The sequence below is a fragment of the Euprymna scolopes genome, chromosome 41, assembly GCF_053919585.1.
Source record: "Euprymna scolopes isolate OS-2025 chromosome 41, ASM5391958v1, whole genome shotgun sequence".
Taxonomy (NCBI): Eukaryota; Metazoa; Mollusca; class Cephalopoda; order Sepiida; family Sepiolidae; genus Euprymna; species Euprymna scolopes.
Window position 1 is genome coordinate 75,743,463 of NC_136522.1, and position 21,999 is coordinate 75,765,461.

Consider the following 21,999-nt stretch of genomic DNA (forward strand, 5'->3'; position numbering starts at 1 on the left):
GGGTTGATGTTGGTACGCCAAAAAACAAAACAATTAGACCAATCCATTCCATCATCATCATCATCATCGTCATCGTCATCGTCATTATCATCGCTATCATGATCATCATTATTGCCAGTTTAGCGGCTGTTTTGCATACTGACATGAGCTGAACGGTTTTTAGAAATTGACTTCCTTACTAATCTATCTCTGACCAGGTCTTTATTTATCCTCCTTTCTCATAAGTTCGTCCTTATCATTTCTTTCTGTGTTTTTCCCCCTTTTCCTGCCAACTAGCCTTATTATTTTAATTGTCCTACATCTAACAACAGAAGAACTCTTATCCATTCTTTCAACGTGGTCATATCATCAAGGGCTTATTTTTTACAAATATCTCTCTATACTGTCCAGATTTAATATTCCTCTGAAGTCATCAGAACTAAGTCCAAGTTGAAGATTCACATTTCATATCTATCGTATCATTCTCATATCATTTATCTCCATGCAACCCATGTCCTCAATCCTAACTAGGCAGGTTTCACTTTCATTCATTATCACACTGCTTATATCATCACATTGTATGCATATGCCTAATAGGCTTTTCCCTGGATCGACAGTGGAAACTCTCTGCTGGTTAGTAATTACAAAAGTGCCTGGAATTTCCCTGAACTTATTCAATCCACTTGTAATTCTTTGCAATCACACAAGCACTTGCTATACCTTGTGTGCCAACGGTATCATCATGGTATTAAAACTTCTAGAGAATCTCAATAGCTTTCTCATGCTGATATACTTTGTCCATATCTCAGTTTTCATTCACCTGCATTGTCTTTCATTTCTTACGCACAGACCGGTTTTATCCTCTATCAACATACCAGTAATTCAACTGCACTTTTGTGTAAACAATGCTTACAGAAAAATTGAATTACGTCCGATCCCTCCCCACACTTCCACAAACTGAGCAGAGGAACTTTACTTTTTAGAGAACTATTCACCACTAGAACCGTTGATCATCATTTTCCTTTCGATAACATTCACTCTCAGAATTATATTTTTACTTATCGATGTGTGCATAAATCATTATGCACTTATGTTGTTGTCGTTGTTGTAAACCCAGGGTTTTTTTTTCTTTTGTTGATACGTCCACTCGGGCACTAATATTTTGAAGATAGGTGTATTTAAAAAGTGAAGCAGTTACATAAATCATCACAACAGTCTACTTGTGTCCACGAGAGAGAGAGAGAGAGAGGGCGAATAAAGAGAGGCACACAAAGTGGGAGATTGTCTTAAGTGAAGATACATTCTTGTAATAGAAAAATTATTCAAAAAGGAGTCGCAAAAGAAATAACTCTCTTAAAGAAAACAAATTATCTAATTGCGAATATTATAGGGTGAAACGATAAAAGTTGTCGCCCTAAAGAAACAACACTAAAGCTTTATTTTAAAACTTTCTTAAAATAATCAATTCAGATAATGTGATAATGTGGTAGAGCTGACATCTATTTAATGTAGCCGCCTTCAGCCTTAATCTCCGCCTCTGTACGGCTCCAGAACTGAGAGCATGCCTTTTCCACAAGCGCCGGCAGGAGCTCAGCGAATACTCTGTGGGTGGCGGTGACCAGGCTGGCTTTGGTGTTGTGGGAGGTCATGTTGGTGATGTTCTCGACCTATAACCAAACGAAGTAGTCTAGCGGGTTCAGGTCGTGGAAGAAGGGTGCCAGTGAGAGAAGGGTACAAAGTCGTAGCACTCCTTCTGAAGCCAAGTCTGGGTCTCTTTGGACTTGAGGGCCGACACCGAGTCCTGCTGCTACACTCAAGGTCTGCCAGCGGCCACCTGATTGCAATAGGGGATCACCACACTCTTCAGCACATCCAGCAACACTTTGGTGTAAACTTTCCAGCCGACTTCAAAGATCTCAGATGGAATGATGTGGTCCTCACTTGAAACCATACCAAAGATCATAACCAGAACCAGAAACTATGTTTTCATCACCTAGACACACCCCTGTTATTCGTGGCAATCCATTTATGCATTTTGAGGGCGCCGGCAATGGTTCTATTGTCATGACTTGAATCGATAAAGAGAATGTTGTACTGAGGTGCATCTCAGATCTCGCCCATTGAACATTGTGTTACTTTCAGACATGATAGAAGACTTTTATTGCTCTTGAGATTTGTACACAACTGGCGAACTAGTAAATGGTCTGCACAAAAAAAAGAAATCTGATTTTCATCAAATGGAAATGGAATCATGTACTCTTTCCTAGAGCGAGAACTTTATCATTCCACCTTGTAACTGTTGTTACCCTACGCAAAAATTGGCAGCGTCAATACAGTCAGAGAAACTTTGAACTGTAAAGAATTCCAGTATTGATCTTGTCAGGATCAGTAGAGCAGAGTTTCCTTCTCGTGCCAAGACAAAACGGTTATGACTGAAGAAAGTGATTCAGTACATTTTATAAAGCGATTCTGGCATCTGATTTGTTCGTTCTTATGACACCTGGTCACAAGTATAATTGTTCTAAATCTTTGTGATCATACTCAGTATTATGCCAAAAATATTGCAACGGATAGATGAATAGGTAGCTCGTCCGGCTACAATCGGATACACTGTGTGCACCGACCTCATTGGGGAAGGCACCCAAACACGTCTTTTTAGCTTGAAGTTAAGCCACCACACTAGACAGAAAATACCTAACTGAAAGCCACGTAGTTTCATTGATTTCCGCTTTGATAATACTTTTTACTTGTAGATGTCACTCAAAACCTTTCTTCCAAACTGTTCTCGCTATGTAACATGAAATGTTCAACTGTTTTCATTAAGGGTAAAATGTACTTTAATTGTAAATGCAATTTAATTATATCAAAGCATTTAAAAGTATGTTAACAGATGGAGTCAAGTTATAGAGAGCAAAAACCGTTATTATAGTTCTGAATGTTTGAGGTGAGAGCTGATTGTTTGTATTTATTTTTGTCATTGGAGACGGCGCGCGGGACTGGTGGGTGTGCTCTTGTAGTGCTCTTGTAGTGGAGAAAAAGTGTGGTCGCTCTCTCTCTCTCTCTCTCTCTCTCTCTCTCTCTCTCTCTCTCTCTCTCCGTTGTTTGCCATCTATTCTATTAGCACAGATGACATCAACATTCCACCATGCATTGTCTTGAAATATGGGTCAATCTCGCTGACCCAATCAATTTTTACTTCTTTCACATAATTCTCGGGTATCTGTATCCAGACTTCTGACTGACTTTTCTTTTTGACATCATTCCTGGGGATCTGGATTATCCAACAGAAGGCCACATCGACCGAAACGTTACACAAATAACACTTAAGATGAGAACAATAGTCTGATCAAAACAAGTAATACAAAAGACTTTTATTGTTATGAATAAGGATTCATTTTATCATAAGTTATGGTGATAAATTTTACATTTGTGTACGGTATATGTGCTGCATCAAATTCATTATATATAATTTGAGTGTTTTTTTTTTCTTATTCAACAGTTTAATGTGGAAGTCAGTGACCAATCCAATCCGGTAAAAACAGGTGAAGCGACTGTTCAAGTTTGGATCGAAAAGGATAAGTTACCCGTCTTTATCAATACACCTTATTTCACATCACTTTCGTATGATGCACAACCGAATCTCAACTTTTTTACCGTTAGTGCCGTGGATAACGACCTTAAGGTAAGGATTATGCAGAGAACGAATCTTTTCCGAGCGTTGATAAAATTTTACAACGCTAGAAAAAACAATCATGATAGTAACCATTTATCGTATAGAAATTTCAATGAAGAAAAATCGAAATACGATATACAGGGTGGGCCAAAATAAGGGTCCTATTTTTAAAAATTCATAAATTCATGTAAGTTTTAAGAAGTGTTTTTCGGCCAAAATTTGTTTTGTTTATTTCAAAAAAATCTCGGAAGGGTCAGTCTACACATAAAGTTTGGTGAGTTTAACTTTTATTTTGTGGAAGTTATTCAAATTTAAAGATAGGGCCCTTATTTTGGCCCACCCTGTATAAATAAAAGAATAACCAATGATAAATTTCGTGGATAAATATTTAATTTTTGTAACATATATTGCAACAAATAAAACAATCTTTTCGTTGTTTTTTCTGGAAGAAATATTATTTACCGTTAGTGTTAGAGTATAGAAAATGTTGTCGATAAGCTCTTTGAGTTAAAACAATTGAGCCCTGATTTTGGTGAAACAATTTCACAACTTGCATACGTTGTTCAACGCTATACTTATCCCTAATTCATTTCCAAAATATTATCAGTAAAATATCTGAAATAGAGAAAAAATAATCATTAATGGTAAAATAACAAAGATTTTAAATCCTTTTTGGACACCTTGTATATCTTTCCATTAGATTTTAAATGTATACCATTTTTATATCAGGTCGGTGCAAAAGTTTTTTGCCGGTTTGTTGGAGAGGTATTTTAAATGATTGTAATTTGTTTTACCCATATTTTTATGACTTAAACATATCAGCGTAATAAATTTATGACTTTTTTCTTTTGTATTATTAAAGAATCATTCATGTTTCTCTACCTTAGTCTACAGAAAGATAGTAATCTTCCATCATAATAATGCTGATAAACACTACTGATTATAGAAACAACTAATCCTGCCTTGACAGAGTTCAAAATAGACTTCGTAGCTTAGTGGGGGGTGCCCTTTTCTCTTCCCTACAAACTACTCCCCACAGAAAGACGTTGCGAGCTTGTCTTTGTTTTATCGTTATTTCCATGGCAAGTGTTCGTCTGAACTCCAATCTCTAGTCCCACCTTGCCAGTCTTTCATGGAAAACACCCGTCTAGCTAAAACCATTGTCAATAATTTTCCACACTCTTTATCTGTGCCTAAATCAAAACGTAGATTCCATGAACAAAGCTTCTTTCTTAGAACTGCACGCCTATGGAACTCTCTTACATTTGCCTGCTTGATTGTCTTCAAGTCTAACATAAACAAATTCTTGATGAACCGCCCCCTTAAGTAATCCAATTTACCAAATTTCCATTACTAACGATTACTACAGAATTATTCCATATCCGGCTGTTGACGTCACGCGTCGGACAAAGCCGAGCAAATGCTGAGTTACGTCTGGTTCGTTAAATGCACAAGTACCACTGTACACTCTATAACTCTTATCCTGAGCGGGCCTTGATAAGTGGTGACTCCTATGTAAATAAAAAAAATCTCCTATCGAAATTTGGTTGGGAAATCTTGTTCGATCCTTTATATTCTCCTGACCTAGCTAGTTTGTATTATCACTTGTTTCGAGGATTACAAAGACATTTAAAAAGCGTAAGGTTAACATTATGAAAGGAAATTGAACCTGAGTTAGATTCATATTTCACATCAAAATTTAAAGAATTTTATAAACGAAGCATTTATAAACTCGTTGACAGGGAATCAAGCTATGAAGAGCAAAGGACATTATTTATAAAGATTTTCCAAAATTCAAAAAAAAAATTTCCTTTTCAAGATGATATTTGAAAGCGGTAAAAATATTTCCACCGACCTGATATTTTGATACGCTTTATTATATGTTGTTTATGCATTAAAAATTTCTCTGTTTGCCTGCCATTTGCGCGGCTGTGTGTCTGTAAAGAAAGTTTCATGTTTCATGTTGTGAATTGTGGTTTACGGGCTGTGAAAAATTGCACTCTTCAGTTTATTATATCAACTGTGTATTTATTTCATTTCAGGGTAAAATAAAGTATGAGGTTCGAGGATTGCTGTCAGCTCCCAGTTATTTCCAAGTAAATGAGAATGATGGCCGAGTCTCCCTTAAGAATTCTATCAGTAATGACGCAACAACACAATACGAAGTAAGGATTACTGCCTATTAGGATCCTACACGTGAATAGAAAAAAAGACTTCTTTTTTTGTCACTATCTATTAATTCCATTATTACATCTTAAATCCATAATGAACCTTACTTACATAGTACTAACTGTAATCTACAAGGGCGGATTACTACGAAGTTTTCCTGGTAAAAAGTCTATTCATTTTGTTTTTATTGATATTTGATTATTAATAATAGTCAAGTTAATGAAAATAGAAAATCATATATATATATATATATATATATATATATATATATATATGTCTGTGCGTGTTTGTGTGTATATACATATGTACATATATGTATATGTATATACATATACATATATATACAAATGAATATATATTTATATATATATGTATACAAATTTGCATATATATATATATATATATATATATATATATATATATATATATTACGTTTCTGGGTTTTTAGATGGGGATTATTTGTATTATTTGGATTCTTCGGATTACTGTTCTTATTTTGAGTTCCATTTTCACAACATTTCGGTCGATATAACCTCCGACCAACTTCATTTCGATGTAACCTCCGACTTCCAACGTTTCGGTCGATGTAATCACCGACCTTCATCAAGTGTCGCCATCAGGAATGTTTTTATCGAACTTAGAAATTTGGACGGAATTTCAAATGGAACTCTTTATTTACTTTATGGGGGGTAAAAACACACACACAAACACACACACACACACATACAAACACACACACACACACACACATATATATATATATATATATATATATATATATATATATATATATAGCAATAATAAATAGTAATAAATATGATATTAAAACTAGAAATAAAATAGGATTAAGGTTCCCAAAATCCGTACTAGAACTGTCTGCAAAGACCAATGGCGGTATGGTTAGAATACTTGGAGAAATCACTAGTAAAAGTGATATTACGCTAGAAAAAACAATTATTATAGAAACCATTTATCGTTATTCCAATGAAGAAAAATGGAAATAAGATATACAAATAAAAAATTAACCAATGGTAAATTTCGTGAATAAATATTTAATAATAATAGTGCTGCAACAAATAAAAAATATCTTTTCTTTGTTTTTCTGGAAGAAATATTAGTTACTGCTAAGGCTAGAGTATAGAGGCTTTAATAAAATGCTTCACAATCTATAAAATTAAAAAAAAAGTATTGACGAACAACGTTGTCGCAACGATAAATCGACGTTTCGTGATGTTGCTCCACGCTTTCTCAAACTCTTTCCCTATTTTCATTTGTGAAGGTTTAAGATTCAATTCTAAACTAAACATGGGCGATCGAAAAATAGAATTGCGAATAAGTGAAGACGTCTATCCAGTCATGGCAGATGGAACGAGAGCATGCTACCCCCGTGAAGTAAATAAAGGATTCCGTTCGAAATTCTGTCCAAATTCCCGAATTCGATTGAAATATTCCCTGATTCGACAAGATACACCTAAAGAAGGTCTGTGATTACATCGACCGAGTCTTTGTGAAAATTAGTCAGAATAATCCAAATAATACATGTAAATATATGTATATGTATATATTATATATGTATGCATGTTTATATATATATATATATATATATATACACAGATTGACCCAAAAAACGGGCCCCAACTCTAATTAGGCCCCTTTTCTTAGTGTTTTGTCCGAATGAAATGAAACTTTGGTCATAACTAGTTTATTATATTCAAAACATCACATCAAAACACTAGGGTTTTGGCCTTTTTTTTTCTCCGTTACACAGCATATGTTCTAGATGGCCTCCATTTAGCTTTTGTTTTGTTTTTTTTTTGGGGGGGGTCACCCTATATATATATATATATATATATATATATATATATATAAAGTATAAGCCGAAACAACTTTCTGCTCTAATGAACAATATAGGATTTTGATGAATATGAGTTTCGTTTCCTGTATTAAAGGTGGTTGATTTTTTTAAGTATTTATAACTAGTCGTCCACTATTGAGCTTTGTGTTTTTAAAAAATATGTATTTCAAATGGAATTTTGTATTTGAAATATATATATATATTTTTTTTTTTTTTTATTTCAGGTAAGTAAAGTAAAATCCATTGAATTTAACGAGGTTGTTGATAGTACTCAATAAAACAATAGAATGTTTTTATCAATTTAACTAAATTTAATAACATAATATATATAACACACACACACACACACACACAGATAGATAGATAGATAGATAGATAGATGACATAAAGATATGATGATTATTAAAATAATCTTTAACTATCTTTTAATTGATGCTCAAGATTTTAGATAAAGCATTAATGAACGAAGATATATTAAACGATAATAGTTAAAAACGTTACAATATTCATGATTTACATAGGAAGCGTAGGAGGCAAGTTTCATTAACATTTTTTAAATTCTCAAACATTTTTAGACCATATTTTTGCAAAATTCGAACTTCTCTTTAAACAGTTTTTTCACTCTATATTAATTACGTTCAGCAAATCCTAAAAGGAAAATTAAAGCTGCATATTTGTTGTTGCTTCTTTTCAGTTTCTTTTTTTATTTCGATAAGTTTTACTTCGATTAATTCTTTCGCGTTTTGCAATAAGATTTACCTCGTATGTGACAAGACTTCAGTTGTTATTGATGCAAATCAATTACTTACTTACCCCCAGTCAGCGACGGGTAGCTCTACTAGTAAATAAACGTAGCCATTGTTTGCTTTTATTTTAAGATACTCGTATTTTCTATGTTCAAAAATACAAAAATCATTTTTTTGTTTTTTTCTTACAGCTTGGTTTAATTGCTTATGACGATGCGCGGCCTTCGGCTACTGCTTCCACAGTTTTAAAAATATCAGTAAATCGAAATCCGAATGCTCCAACCTTTCGACAGACTCAGTATAATTTTAAGATTCCGGAAAATTATTCACCGGCAAAAATATTCGCTACGGTAACAGCTACTGATCCTGATGTCAGGGTAAGACATTTGCACCTCTCCTCTCGGCCATATTGTATGTTTTTATTTTTTATTTATTTTTTTTTTCAAAGCTCACCAAATATCTCCTTACCTTACAATCACTTTTGGAAAAATAATGACAAATTAATCACAATACGTGAACTAAACATAAACCAGGAATCAAGCGCATGTGATAAGCGACAGTGACCTCTTGAATATAAGAAATGGACACAATAGTGAACTAATAAATAACAAAGAAAGAGCAAGTAGCCTTAGAATTAATAATGACAACAATATATATCTATATATATATATATATATATATTAATACTGTAGTACCTTTAACGTACGTGTTTCATCCACTCGAGGATTCTTCAGGAAACGGTGAATATTCAGTGTAGCTTAATCGCCATATATATTTTATAACTTACTAACTAGCTTTACCGACGTATTGAGCACTGTTGAAGTAAATACTTAAAGTTGACGCATAAATTTATACTTTCATATATTAATTAATGTGAGTAAATGAAGTAGTTTATATATATATATATATATATATATATATATATATGCATATTTAATTATTATAGTAAAAAATAATTATATATATATATATATATATATATATATATATATGTTGCTGAGTTGGAGAATTTACCCACTATTTCAGAGATTCCAGACGGCCGAAAGATATACTTTAGTATTGTGAATGCTTCTTTAAACACAATTGTCTGTATATTCTTGCACTTAGTTCACTGGATATATTTGCCAAGTAGTTTTGCCATTCTTTTTGATAAGTCCTTATAATGCTTAAATATTTTCCTTTCTCGTTTTTCATTCAGAAATCTTTTTCTCTCTCCCCACTTTCCTCCTCCCACTCTTCCAACTCTCCTTCACGCTATTCTCCTCTTCATCCTCCATTCGTATCCTTCTCCCTCATTCTCCCCAATTCTCTTCCGCCACTACTTTACCTTCTCGCCATTCTTCCCCACCACTCTTCTAGTAAACTTTCCTTTTTACTCCTATTTTCTCTTCATTCCCTCCCTCATTCGCATCCTCCTTCCTCATTTTCCTCTATTCTTCTCCACATCCATTCTCCTCCTCTCCCATTCTCCCTATCCTTATTCGCATCTTCTCCTATCCCATTCTTCTCTTATCTCATTCACTTCATATCACATTATCCTCTTCATCATTATCATCCTCCTTTATTCTAATCCTTATCCTTCCCATTTACATCCCCTTCCCCTTATTCGCATCATACTCCTTTATTCTCCTCCATTCTCCTTCTCTCCAATTTACTTCCCTATTCTCTTCCTCTCTTATTTTTCTCTTTCCCCATTCTCCTCTTCCTCCATTCTTCTCTTCCCCCTTTATTCTCCTCCTTTACATTCCTATCCCCATTCTTCTGCTTACCTATTCTCCTCCTCTCATAACCTCTTCATTCTCCTCCTCTATTTTCTCCCACCCCATTTTCTTCCTCCTTCATCCTAATCCTCCCTCTTTCTCATCTTCCTCCCCATTCTTATCCTCTTCCTCCTCATTCTTCGGTTCTTTCATTTTTTTTCCATTCTTTTTTTTTTCTTTTCAGCAAACCATTTCCTATTACATTGAGAACACGAGCACTCAGGGAACAACAGATTTCTTTGCCGTCAACAGGAACACTGGAGCACTAACAGTGACACAACAACTCAGCAATGCACCGAGAGACATTTACGTAGTAAGTAAAAAGTATCTTATTTGAAATGCATAAAACAACACCAAGATAAGACACTTTCCTCTTTCCTCATGGTTATATTATATCTATTGTCTTTTTTCAACTGATACAAACGATACAAAATGTGTGATATAAGCATATGTACATATAGTTTATATAAATATATTAAATGTGTATTTTGTTCTGTATTGAGGGTGTGAGCGAATGAGAATAAGAGGATGACGTAAATAAACAGATGAGATTTAAAAAAAAAAAGAATTAGAGTACAAGGAAAGAAAGTGTAAACTGTGGAAGAACAGAAGAAAATTGAAAATGTTATGTTTTTAGAATGGTGGATTTTTTTGTCCCATTTATGTTATGGCTTTATGTTTATTTTTTGCTAATTTGACGTAATTTCTTTTGTAATTTTTCTTGGTGTTTACTTGGTTTTTATTTTGTTGCTATTTTAAGAGAGTGGTGGGTTAAATATGTTGCTATTTTACTTTAGGGATTTATTTCGTTGATATTTTATAGGTTGAAGGACTAAATTTGTTCATATCTTACTTTTGTGTCTATTTAATTGCTAATTATTCGAGAGGGATATTTTATTCCTAATTTTGAGGGGTTTAATTTTGTTGCTATTTTATTATTGTTTTTTTTTTTCATTGCTATTTGGGAGGTATATTTTTGTTTTTATTATTATAGGATTAATTTTGTTGCTATTCTAATCTTGGGGTTTATTTTGTTGAAATTTGGGGTGAAAGAAAAGGGGTAAATTTGTTACTATTTTTCTTTTAGTGTTAATTTTATTGCTGTTTTATTTTTATGTTTTTTATTGCTATTTTGGAGGAGATTTATTTTTCTGCTAATTTTTGAGTGGGGTGTTAAATTTGTTGCTATTTTACTTTTGAAATCCATTCTATTGCTATTTTTTATTTATTTTTTTTGCAAATTTTCTTTTAGATGGGGAAGTAATGTCGTTTCTATTTTATTTTTAGTGTTCATTTTCTTGCTAATCTTTGTTTGGGATTATTATTTTGCTAACTTCTTTTAGAGATTTTTCTTGCTAATTATCTATTCCTTCTTTAAATGTAAATTTTTAAGGAAGGGTTTGTTTTATTTTCATAATTTTCTGCTTTAGGGGTTTTACTTTGATATTAATTGTCTTCTTTTTGTCTGTTTTTAGATAAAAGTCAGAGCTGAAGACAATGGAACCCCGAAGAAAAGTTCGTTCATTTCAGCCACTGTGACCGTAGAGATCATCCGGAATAATTTTGCACCCGTCTTCAATCCTTCAAATATAGTAGTTACCATCAATGAGACGACGAGAATTTCGACGCTTGTTGCCACTGTGAGAGCTACCGATGGAGATAGCGTAATAACAATTTTTCTAGTTTTTTCATTTAATTTTTATCGTGACACGTCTAATGAATATCACTGCAGAATATGAAACTAGACATACCAATTTAAAATCCTAGCTATCTACCTTAACTGTATAAAATTTTGTTCAATTAAGTGTAAACAATAAATCGGGAATTGTATAAATGTTTCTTATAGGAAATCAAACTCATCTATACTAATCAATATATTAGGAAAGCAGAACCCAGTTTCATACAGATCTATAACTTCTTTATCCTCTATCATTGTAAAATTGTTAAATTAATATGCACGATTGTGAGTCCTTTTGCAAAAGTTGTCACTTTGATTAACTTTCAGCAGCTATCTTCAAGTATTATTCCTATTTTCTTTCTACCAAGAAGAGTTTACCTACCGGGTTATTATTTTACGAGGGGCATTCAATAATTTTCCAAACATTTTTTTACAGACATTTAGAATTCTCGTAGACTCTTGAAAATCCAGTATATTATTGCTATACATCTTATGAGATGACTGACCAATTTTTATGATTTGATGTCCAAATAAACAGTCACATCAGGAATTGGAATAAACCTTAATAAAACCTGATTGACACAGTTGTCGAATTTCAAAATTACAAGCTGGGCGCAAGGACACTTTAGAAGGATGATATGCAATAAGATTCTGTTTTAAACTTGGAAAATATGTGACAGAAACGTATGAAATGCTTAAGACTGGTTATGGGGGCCATCTTGCATGAATCGAACATCAGTTTTTTGAGTGGCAGAAGAGATTCAAGGAAGGCAGGGAATTTGTGAGAGATTATGAGAGGTATGGAAAAAGTAAGCGAGTCAGAACACCAGAGCTGATTGGTCAAATAAAGAATTTCATGGACAAGGGCCGTCGTGTGTCTATATAGACAATAAGTGCACAGCTCGATGTCAGTATGAGAATTGTCTCCACAATTATTCGCAAGCAGCTGAAGATGCGGAAAACTTGTACAAAGTTTGTCCCAATGCACCAGTCCACAACTCCATACTTGTCACAGACTATTTGATCAAGATGGGCATCAAGACAATTGCTCACCCTTCCTATAGCCCAGACCTTGCTTCCTGTGACTTTTGGCCATACCCTAACCTCAAGGAAAACCTTAGAGGCTGTCGTTATAAGACAATTGAGGAGATGAAAGAGGCTGTGACGAGGGTCATTGACATGCTAACACAAAAGGACTTACATTGGGCGTTCCAGAAGTTGTTGGAACGATACAGCAAGTGCATTGCAGCCGAAAATAATTACTTCGAAGGGGACTAGAGTTTCATGAATGTATTATCAATAAATTGCCCATACGAAAAAAGTCTGGAAACTTATTGAAGGCACGTGGTATTTACCTACTCTCTGACGTTAGACACATGATCAGGTTTGGATTTGATAAAAATGCTTCTGTGGAACAAACTTCCTGGCTGCTTTGTTGAAATTAGGTGATACACTAAGCAGAGAAACGAATAGGATGGCGTATTACAGGGTGTTCAATAGTTAACGTTACAAAGTTTTTGCCCATGTTTATTAAATAAATTAAATAATACAGATTACTCAAACGTAAATATATACAATACTATTATTAGATGCAAAATATCCAAACTGTATTTAATGTAACCGCTTTGTGCATCAATAAACTGCTGCAAACGCTTTGTGAATCCTTTACGAGAGTCATGAATGATTTTTTGTGGGATATAGCCTATTCCTTACTTAATTTCTTCTTCATGGCCTCTACATTATTATGGTGGGAAAATAGATCAAATATCTTGATCTCACCAGTTGATTTGAAATGTTTTACTCCTCTCAACACCAACATTCGATTCACATTTAAGGTCTTTGCTATGTCTGCTGCAAACTTTCTGGACTTGAATAGCTCTACAATGGCAATTCGTTTCGTTAATTTTCAAGTTAAACATTATCCATGTAAACGTGAAAAAGATAAAAATTCATTAAAAAAAAAGATAAGAATAGAAAGTTGTAGCGGAAAGTATTGAACACTCTGTATTGTCTCGCCTATGCTAATTACTGTATAAGCAAAGTTAGATACACTACAAGATTAAAAATGTTCACAATCTGTGGTTCATTTTTTTACACAGGAATCACCACTTATTAAGGCGCGGAGACCACTCGAGGATAAGGGTTAATTGGTATACATTAGTCAATGTGATTATAGCGTAGTAAACATTAGTAGTGGGAATTTTGTAAATTGGATTACTTAGGGGGGCGGTTCATCAAGAACTTGTTTACGTTGGACTTGAAGACAATCAGATTGTAGTCAGCTGGAAAGCAGGCTGTCGGAAGAGAGTTCCACGGGCGTGCAGTTCTAAGAAAAAAGCTTTGTTCATGGAATCTGCATTAAAGTTTTGGCACAGATAAAGAATGTGGGAAATTATTGATAGTGGTTTTGGCTAGGCGAGTGTTTTTCGTGAAAGTTTGGCGAGGGGGGACCAGTAGCATAAAAATAATGGAGATTCATTTATTCTCGAACAACGCCAAGTGCTTGCGTCATCTTTTTACATTGAGAAGAAAGATACTATTGTTAATATCTAGGCCGTGTGTAAATTATTTTTGGCAAAAGCATGCACCTGCGAGAATGATTAATTATTAAATGTACCAAAAGATTATTTGAATAAAACTTATTAACATGACATCTTATTAACGCTTTGACCGTGTGTATAATGTAAATGATTTTTGACAAATGTGCACCTGTAAGAAGAATAACATACTATTATATGCTATAAAAATTATAAACTTGGCAAGCACCTACATCAAACAACTGGAAATTGTCAGAAAAAAGTTAAAAGTATGATTGTTATATTACTTGTATTGACCGGACTATTGTTCTCATCTTTAGTATTACTTGTGTAACGTTTCGGTCGGTTTGGTCTTCTACTCTGCTCAGGCATGTCGGTTTTTGTCTGTAAAAGAAAAGAGAAAAGTTACTGGCTCCGAAGTTATTTTCGTATTTTTTGAGTCAGTCTCAACTTTATGGCTATGGTTTCGTATGTGTGAAAAATTGGTTAACATTCGAAACCATAACCATAAAATAGAAACTAACTCAAACAATACAAAAATATACAGAGCAAGTAACAGTTTTCTTTTCTTTTCAAAACAACAATCAACATGCCTGAGGACGGTAGAAGGGCAAACTGACCGAAACGTTACGCAAATAACACTCAAGATGAGAACAATAATCTGATCAATATAAGTAATATAAACAATCAGTCTTTATCTGAAAAGTTCAGAACTTTGGCAAAATGTTATATGCGTGTAATCAAAGTTTATTAATCTAGTGAAATGAAAATGGCTTAATAGAACGCCATTGGGGTACAGCTGCAATCATAATGCTATCCAAAAGGGGGCGTTGTAGGTGGTCACAAATGCTTATACAAAGGGGATCGGTTGCTTCACGAGTTGGATCTGAGAAGAAGCAACTCGTCCAATTTCCGTGTCTGCATCTCCATTCTAACACCCAACCATCAATAACTGTCACCTAAAATAAAGACATATTGCTATATTTTCATGCAACACTATTATTAAAAAAAGATTAAAATTGTCACATTGAAAACTGTGTTTAATTTCGGAAGAGTATTTATTCTGCACATGTCCTGGAGATGAAGATTAGTGAGTAGCTGTTCTGTACAAGGCCTGAACTTTATAATTTTCAGGCAAAGAGCAAACGATCTTTCTCATATTAACACGAAACATTATGTGCTGGAATGCTAAAGACTCAATATTTTTATGGGGCAACTCTGGTTTCTGATTGGTTGCTAGCAGAATATGGCTCCATTTGATTCGTCAGTTCCTATTACAAATGTCTATAAACAGAATCTTCCAACTTTCGGTGATCATACGCTCCTCTCTATATCAAAATTATTGCAACAACTTTCACATAATATATATGGGACTTTAATTTTTTTATGTTAAGATATTCAAAGTGCGTGATTCATTTAGATGACACTCTAATGGGATCGCGGAATATTGTATACTGTCTATTATATGTGATAAATCTCAATTAGCCCAGCAAACAACATTACATATCCTCATGGATTTAACGTTCTCTGTTTTGTTTATAGTTCAACGAATATGAAAATGCAACATTATCAGATCTGCTAAATATTAATGTAAAATTAAGATAAAGAAACGTCGTCGTAATTTAAAGTAAAATAAGTGGTTGAAAATAATTGATTAAACAGAGAAATGGGCAACATTTTGTTCTTTTTTATTATTAAGGGCATAAGTTGTTCATATAGGATATTAAAAATATTACAATTTTACAATATTTCTAGCAGGAATAAATAAGACCGTCAGGATGAATATTCAAATGGAACATCTCTTGTTAAAATCTCGGATATAATGGAAGACCTATGTTTTGTTTATTCATTTAGAAGTAAATGTGTTAAAAGAACGGAAGTAAACGTAATATTTTTGGATAAACTAATAATAGTATAACTAAACTGTTGAATACTCATTTTGTGTCAACGTAGAAAATAGTTTAATAACATGTAATTATTTATCTGTAAACAGAAATATATTTTATTAAGAGGGTAAGGGTAAACGTAACCACTTTATCAATAATTAAAACCAGAACAAATATTTTTGGATAAACTAATAATAGTATAACTAAACTGTTGAATACTCATTTTGTGTCAACGTAGAAAATAGTTTAATAACATGTAATTATTTATCTGTAAACAGAAATTGATACTAAAATATCGAAATATATTTTATTAAGAGGGTAAGGGTAAACGTAACCACTTTATCAATAATTAAAACCAGAACAAATATTTTTGGATAAACTAATAATAGTATAACTAAACTGTTGAATACTCATTTTGTGTCAATTTTTGATTTTGACTTGCCTACCTTTGTTTCTTTTCCTTTTTATTATGTTATTACCACCAATATATTTTATTTTGCATCAGTTATTTTTTCTGGAAATAAATGTCTCAGATACAACAACTTTTGCAATACATACATTTTCTTTTACTCACCGAATATTCTTAAAACTTATTAATATTGAACCCTAATATCGTGGCAATTTATTAATTGCTTAACATTAAAATGTTTCAAGTCTTTTATTCATATTTTATTTCTCTTCTGACAGGATCCCGCCTTTAATACCATCAACTATAAACTCATTGGAGATGACAATATTGAAACCTATTTCCGGTTTGATCAGCAAAGCTTTTTCGTCAAAGCCCCACTCGATACTGAGAATGTACCTTATTACATTGTAAGTCATTATAAGTTACATAAAAACATCAGAAAAAAGAAAAAAAACCGTATGGATGTCTAGTTGCAAAAATTATAAATTCGTTCTGACTGTTTCAAAAGTAAAATTTAAACATTGTATTCATGTTGCAAACAAAGCAGGAGATCCCTATTACTCATGATACTCCTTGTACAAACTCACTCCTGAAATATTTTCCCTGCTTTATGACTCCTTCATCAGATCGCTGTTACAGCATATAATTCTGGCATCTGTTTTATATATAATACGTGATATTTGTCACCCATAAGGAGTCCACAACTGGCTTCTCGAATGGCGCAGGAACTACAGGATCTACTCTACAAAAGCTGACTCGAGAAGCTTAAGTTTTCCTCCCTTGAGCTCCGATATTTCTCACTTTGTGGCATAGAATCTATTCAATGATCACTACGGTTTCCCTCTTTACCTACTACTTGCTCCAGTATCAGAACAAGTTTCTCCTATTTCGATTCAACTAGGAGAGGACTGCTTTCTCAATCAGACTCTTGGACTTTAGAATAGGCTTTCAAAAGATGTTGTAAATACGTCAAGCGTGCAGCAATCAAAGACAGAATTGGATAGCTGCTAGGACACTGCATTTCCTTCTGTTTAGACTTTTTGCACTTTTTGGGATGGCAATTGAAGCGTGTTTGTTTTATGCTTTGCCAAATATAATGAATTGAAGTGCAAAAGATGTAACGAAGATTTTTCTGATTCTATTTATTTCAACCTAAAATATGTGATACAATAAAAAAAAACAAAGTGGATCGTGAATGTTAGGCACTCATCAAGCTCTCTCTCTCTAGCCTAACAGATCCAGTATTAGGTGGATCTGTAATATGAAATCTGATTTGACTGAACGCATCAGATCAGAGTATTTGTTTAAAGCACTACACTTCCATAGCATAGAGGGTATCCTTAAGAAGAATCAGTTATGTCGGTGTGTGTTATATATTTGCTGCAGCTGGTCATTCAAATGTGCTTTTCAATCTATATAATTGCTAAATCTACTTTTATCACTGGTCTACGATATATACACACTGACAGCGAATAAAACACAACGCAGCTGATCTATAAAATAATATTTTGTTTTTATCTTACATCGACAAAGTTATGGATTTATGGATTTACAATTATGATAGATATTTGACATCAGTAAAGGCACATGGAGGTGGTATGGCAGTTACAGTGAAGAAGATGTTTCAGTTTGTTCTGTGTCTGACCAACTCACCTGCTTTCTGTTTGTGTTGATGTAAATAAACATTATTTTACCCTGGAATGTTTAATATTTTTTTTATTTTCTATTATCTCGAATCCAATAAACAATCGTGAAAAGTCCCGCATTCCTCAAATAGCATCAATCTGTGTATGTGCAACCCATCGAATGCCTCTCTTCCCAGGGACACTCGCCAATCCAACAGTGTGGTCATATGAAGCATTCCTAGTTGTCTGAAATTTTAGATAAGCTAATGAGTGATCTTGTGTAATATTAGAAAATGTCTAATGTGCTAATTCTTTGATTTTCCTGATATTCTAGTATTGTTTTTTTCATTATTTATTAATTATTATTGTGCTTTATGCGTTTATTTACAGGGTCGTGTTGTTGCATACGATAATGGAATTCCCTCGAAATCGGCAACCTCATTAGTGCGGATCAACATAAACCGAAATCTCTACCCGCCTGTGTTTACAAAGCAGCAATACAATCAAGATCTTGCTGAAAGCAGAAAGGCAGGAGAAATAATCTTCAGAGTTTCGGCGACAGACAAAGACAAATTTGTAAGGATTTCTACATATCATATTTCAGTGCAACTGGTATGACTGTTACATTAAAGATTACCAAGACTAAAATCCTTTCCTTTCCTTTAACAATTATGAGAAACCTTATCAACGACTGATTTTCATAGCTGATAACACTCTTCCCGAGAGTCCGACACTCAAACTTTTTTGCATAACATTCGCAGTAATAAGAATCGGAACAAACACTTAGAAGATACCGTAAAGCGTGCTACTAAGCTATCCAGCTAGAAAATTTCTCACACCTGTCTGTATTTTATATCTCTATAAAACCACGATGAATAGGGTGGTGTTGTTATGATTGGGCAAGTGTTCTAGATACTAGTCTCCTCCTTTTAGACAGGCTCTAAAAGACAGGTATCTAACCTAATCACCTACACTGTCTATCAAGCCCAGCTCCGGTCAAATCGCCATAATGTTGCATCACTGTGATTGACAAGTAGTGCAACAAACGTGCTGCACTTCTGTTCCTTCAACGTAAACACTCCCAATTAACCCGACAAGCAATAAAGTCACATTCCTTCACTGTAGGTATCCTCAGATGTTTAAGGCCTTTCTATTCTAATAACTTATTTCTTCGAATTGCTTACAATGTAACATAAAGATTTCGAAGTTCATCATAAAGATTCTTGAGTTTGACATGACGCATCTGGAGACGGTCGTAGGTTATGATATGAGAATAATAGGATTGATGTGTAATGTAAAGCTTTAAAAATAGGCTTCAATCTGATGGCCTCATAATAAGACAAATGTGTCTACAAAAGGAGACTTTGATGTTATGACCATGTGGAAAAAACGGTTGAGAGTTTAGTTTAGTAGTTGCCGAACAGGTGAAGTAGTGTAATATAGCGCAGACGTGTGTATGGCAACAGTGGCAGCTGTACATAAACCAATGTATGCAAATAACCGAGCCGTGCGTGAGATGACGTTACAGCAAGGAAGAAAGAAAAAATAGATTATAAAAAAAAGAAAAACATGGTCTGAGAAAGCGAGAGAGACATTTTTCACACGGGCCTGAGAGTGACAGGGAAATATGTGTACTAAACATGGCCGGACAAAGACAGATCACCACGTGTTGGCCACGGCAGAGTTTTGTTAAGCACATTGGAGTACGAGAAGGCTTTGAACAAGAGAACAGACGTTATTTTTAGAGTAGCTGTAAATAAATGTCTGTTGTTTCAACTGAAAAAGTCGAATTCTTTCCTTGTCTTTGTTTTCTTGTGACTGTCTGCATATAACGTGTGGGTCCCGAGTGTTGACATGTAACAACTACCAGTAGTAGTTTAATTTCGCGGAGAGGGAGTAAAGTCAAAGAAACATGAAAAGAAGAAGGAAGTGATAAGGATAGACTTGTGAGAAAGAGAGATAAATTAACACCTAGCCAGAAATAGGTTAGTTTGGAAGTCAGTTTCTAAAAGTCACTCAGCGCATGCTTGCATGTAAAACGGATGTTAAAATGATGCTGATCATCATCACCATCATGACGATGACGGCGACTTTGAAATCGATTTAGAAAAATAAATCTAACTTGTATCTAGCTTCTTTCCTTAATTATTTAAGTTTAATGTTACGCCAAACTTTTATGATATTTCGGGGATATTATCCTGTTGTCAAGTGTTTCTTCTTGCCAGGTTTTAATTTTTGTCGCACATCATTTTATCAATTATTAGCGTTATTCACTTGGCACTGCCAAGGTGAGGGCATATTGTTGATTGTAAATCTTCTTAGAAGAAATGTATTCAAAATATAGCCACGTTTGAAATTTTTGCTTAGAATAAAAAAATGAACATTAGCAACATGAGATCAATAATTTTTAAAAATCTGTTAGCGCGATGGTGTTTCTGAGGAAATATATTTTTGAAATAACAAGTAGCTTGTTTTTGTTTAAAAGGAGCGGTAGGGGCACCCGGCGTTGCCCGGTCGTAAAATCTAGTTAAAATATAAACGAGACTTGGGTGCAATCAGCCAGAAGCGAAACAGAAAGCACAATTTTGTAAGCAAAAAAAAATAAATAAATAAAAATGCCGCGTGGTGGGCACGAAATTGCAAAATGAAGTTCATGAGCGAACACATTATCGATGGGATCACGACAACACAGATAGTATGAAATTGCAAATTTAGCTTTTTAAAATGAAAGAACAGAAACGACCGTCCGTGTGTTATATATTCGGGGGAGTCATAAAGGAGATTTTGTCAAGGAGATTCGTGTACGTGATCGTCTAGTTTCTAATGGTTTTATTTTTGATGTCTTCGTGAGTGTGTGCTTGTGTACATGTATTTCTTAACATACCTTTATTCATGTGTCGTCGGTTGTTCCTCTGGTTTCATTGTCTCTTGGAGGGGAGCTGGCCTGTTGGATGAAGAATTCACTCCAAGACGATGAAATGGTTTTATAGTTTTTATTCACCTTCCAAAGGTCGACACAGAATGGAGGTGAACCTTGCTTGTTTGATGATACACGTCAGCGTCCTCCCCAGCCCAGGGGGGGGGGACAGCTGAAAAGCCGTCTGTCTTATTCAACACCCGAAAACCCAACTGCCAAGAAAGAATCAGCTAACCTCATCACTTGATACCACGTCATCTGGTCAGCTGACCCTTCTTTTGCAAACGTGTCCACTGTCCACGTTATTCACCTCTCTCTCTCTCTCTCCCTCTCCCTCTCTCTATTCTCTAATAGAGACACACAGAGAGAAAATAGAAAGAGTAAGAAAGCCAGAGAGGGGGGGAGAGATGCTCTTTAACATTCCTCCACCCCTTTTTTATCAAAATGTATGGCAAGCCATACATTTTTAATAACTAACTAACTAAAAAAATAATTATGTCCGAAGTACATCTTTATTTTTTTCACTTTCCGGACTCACCCCTTTTCCAAGAAAGATCAGGCACCAGTACTCTTCTACAACACTATCAACCCTTCTGCTGCTTCTCAAAAGTCCCTCCTAGACATTAACTTGCTTCCAAGTTAGACAAAGATACAGCTTTGCAGATATACATCTTGTCTAGGCGGTCGCATTGTTGGATATTTTCCACTGACTCTGCTCTTTATTTGGACCACTTGGCCAAACAAATGGAGACTCCATTTTCGATC

The 21,999-nt window shown here is 34.3% G+C and overlaps 1 protein-coding gene across 1 annotated transcript in view; it reads left to right on the forward strand.

Annotated features, from left to right (window-relative positions):
• The window catches only part of LOC145266635 (uncharacterized), a 471,019-nt gene that overhangs the window by 195,886 nt on the left and 253,134 nt on the right, over positions 1–21,999 (forward strand). Inside the window, exons 64-70 of the mRNA XM_080122558.1 lie at positions 3,479–3,661; positions 5,695–5,817; positions 8,614–8,799; positions 10,367–10,495; positions 11,658–11,846; positions 16,971–17,099; positions 18,708–18,893. Of these exons, the coding sequence (XP_079978684.1) occupies positions 3,479–3,661; positions 5,695–5,817; positions 8,614–8,799; positions 10,367–10,495; positions 11,658–11,846; positions 16,971–17,099; positions 18,708–18,893 (1,125 nt within the window). The remainder of the gene's footprint in view (positions 1–3,478; positions 3,662–5,694; positions 5,818–8,613; positions 8,800–10,366; positions 10,496–11,657; positions 11,847–16,970; positions 17,100–18,707; positions 18,894–21,999) is intronic.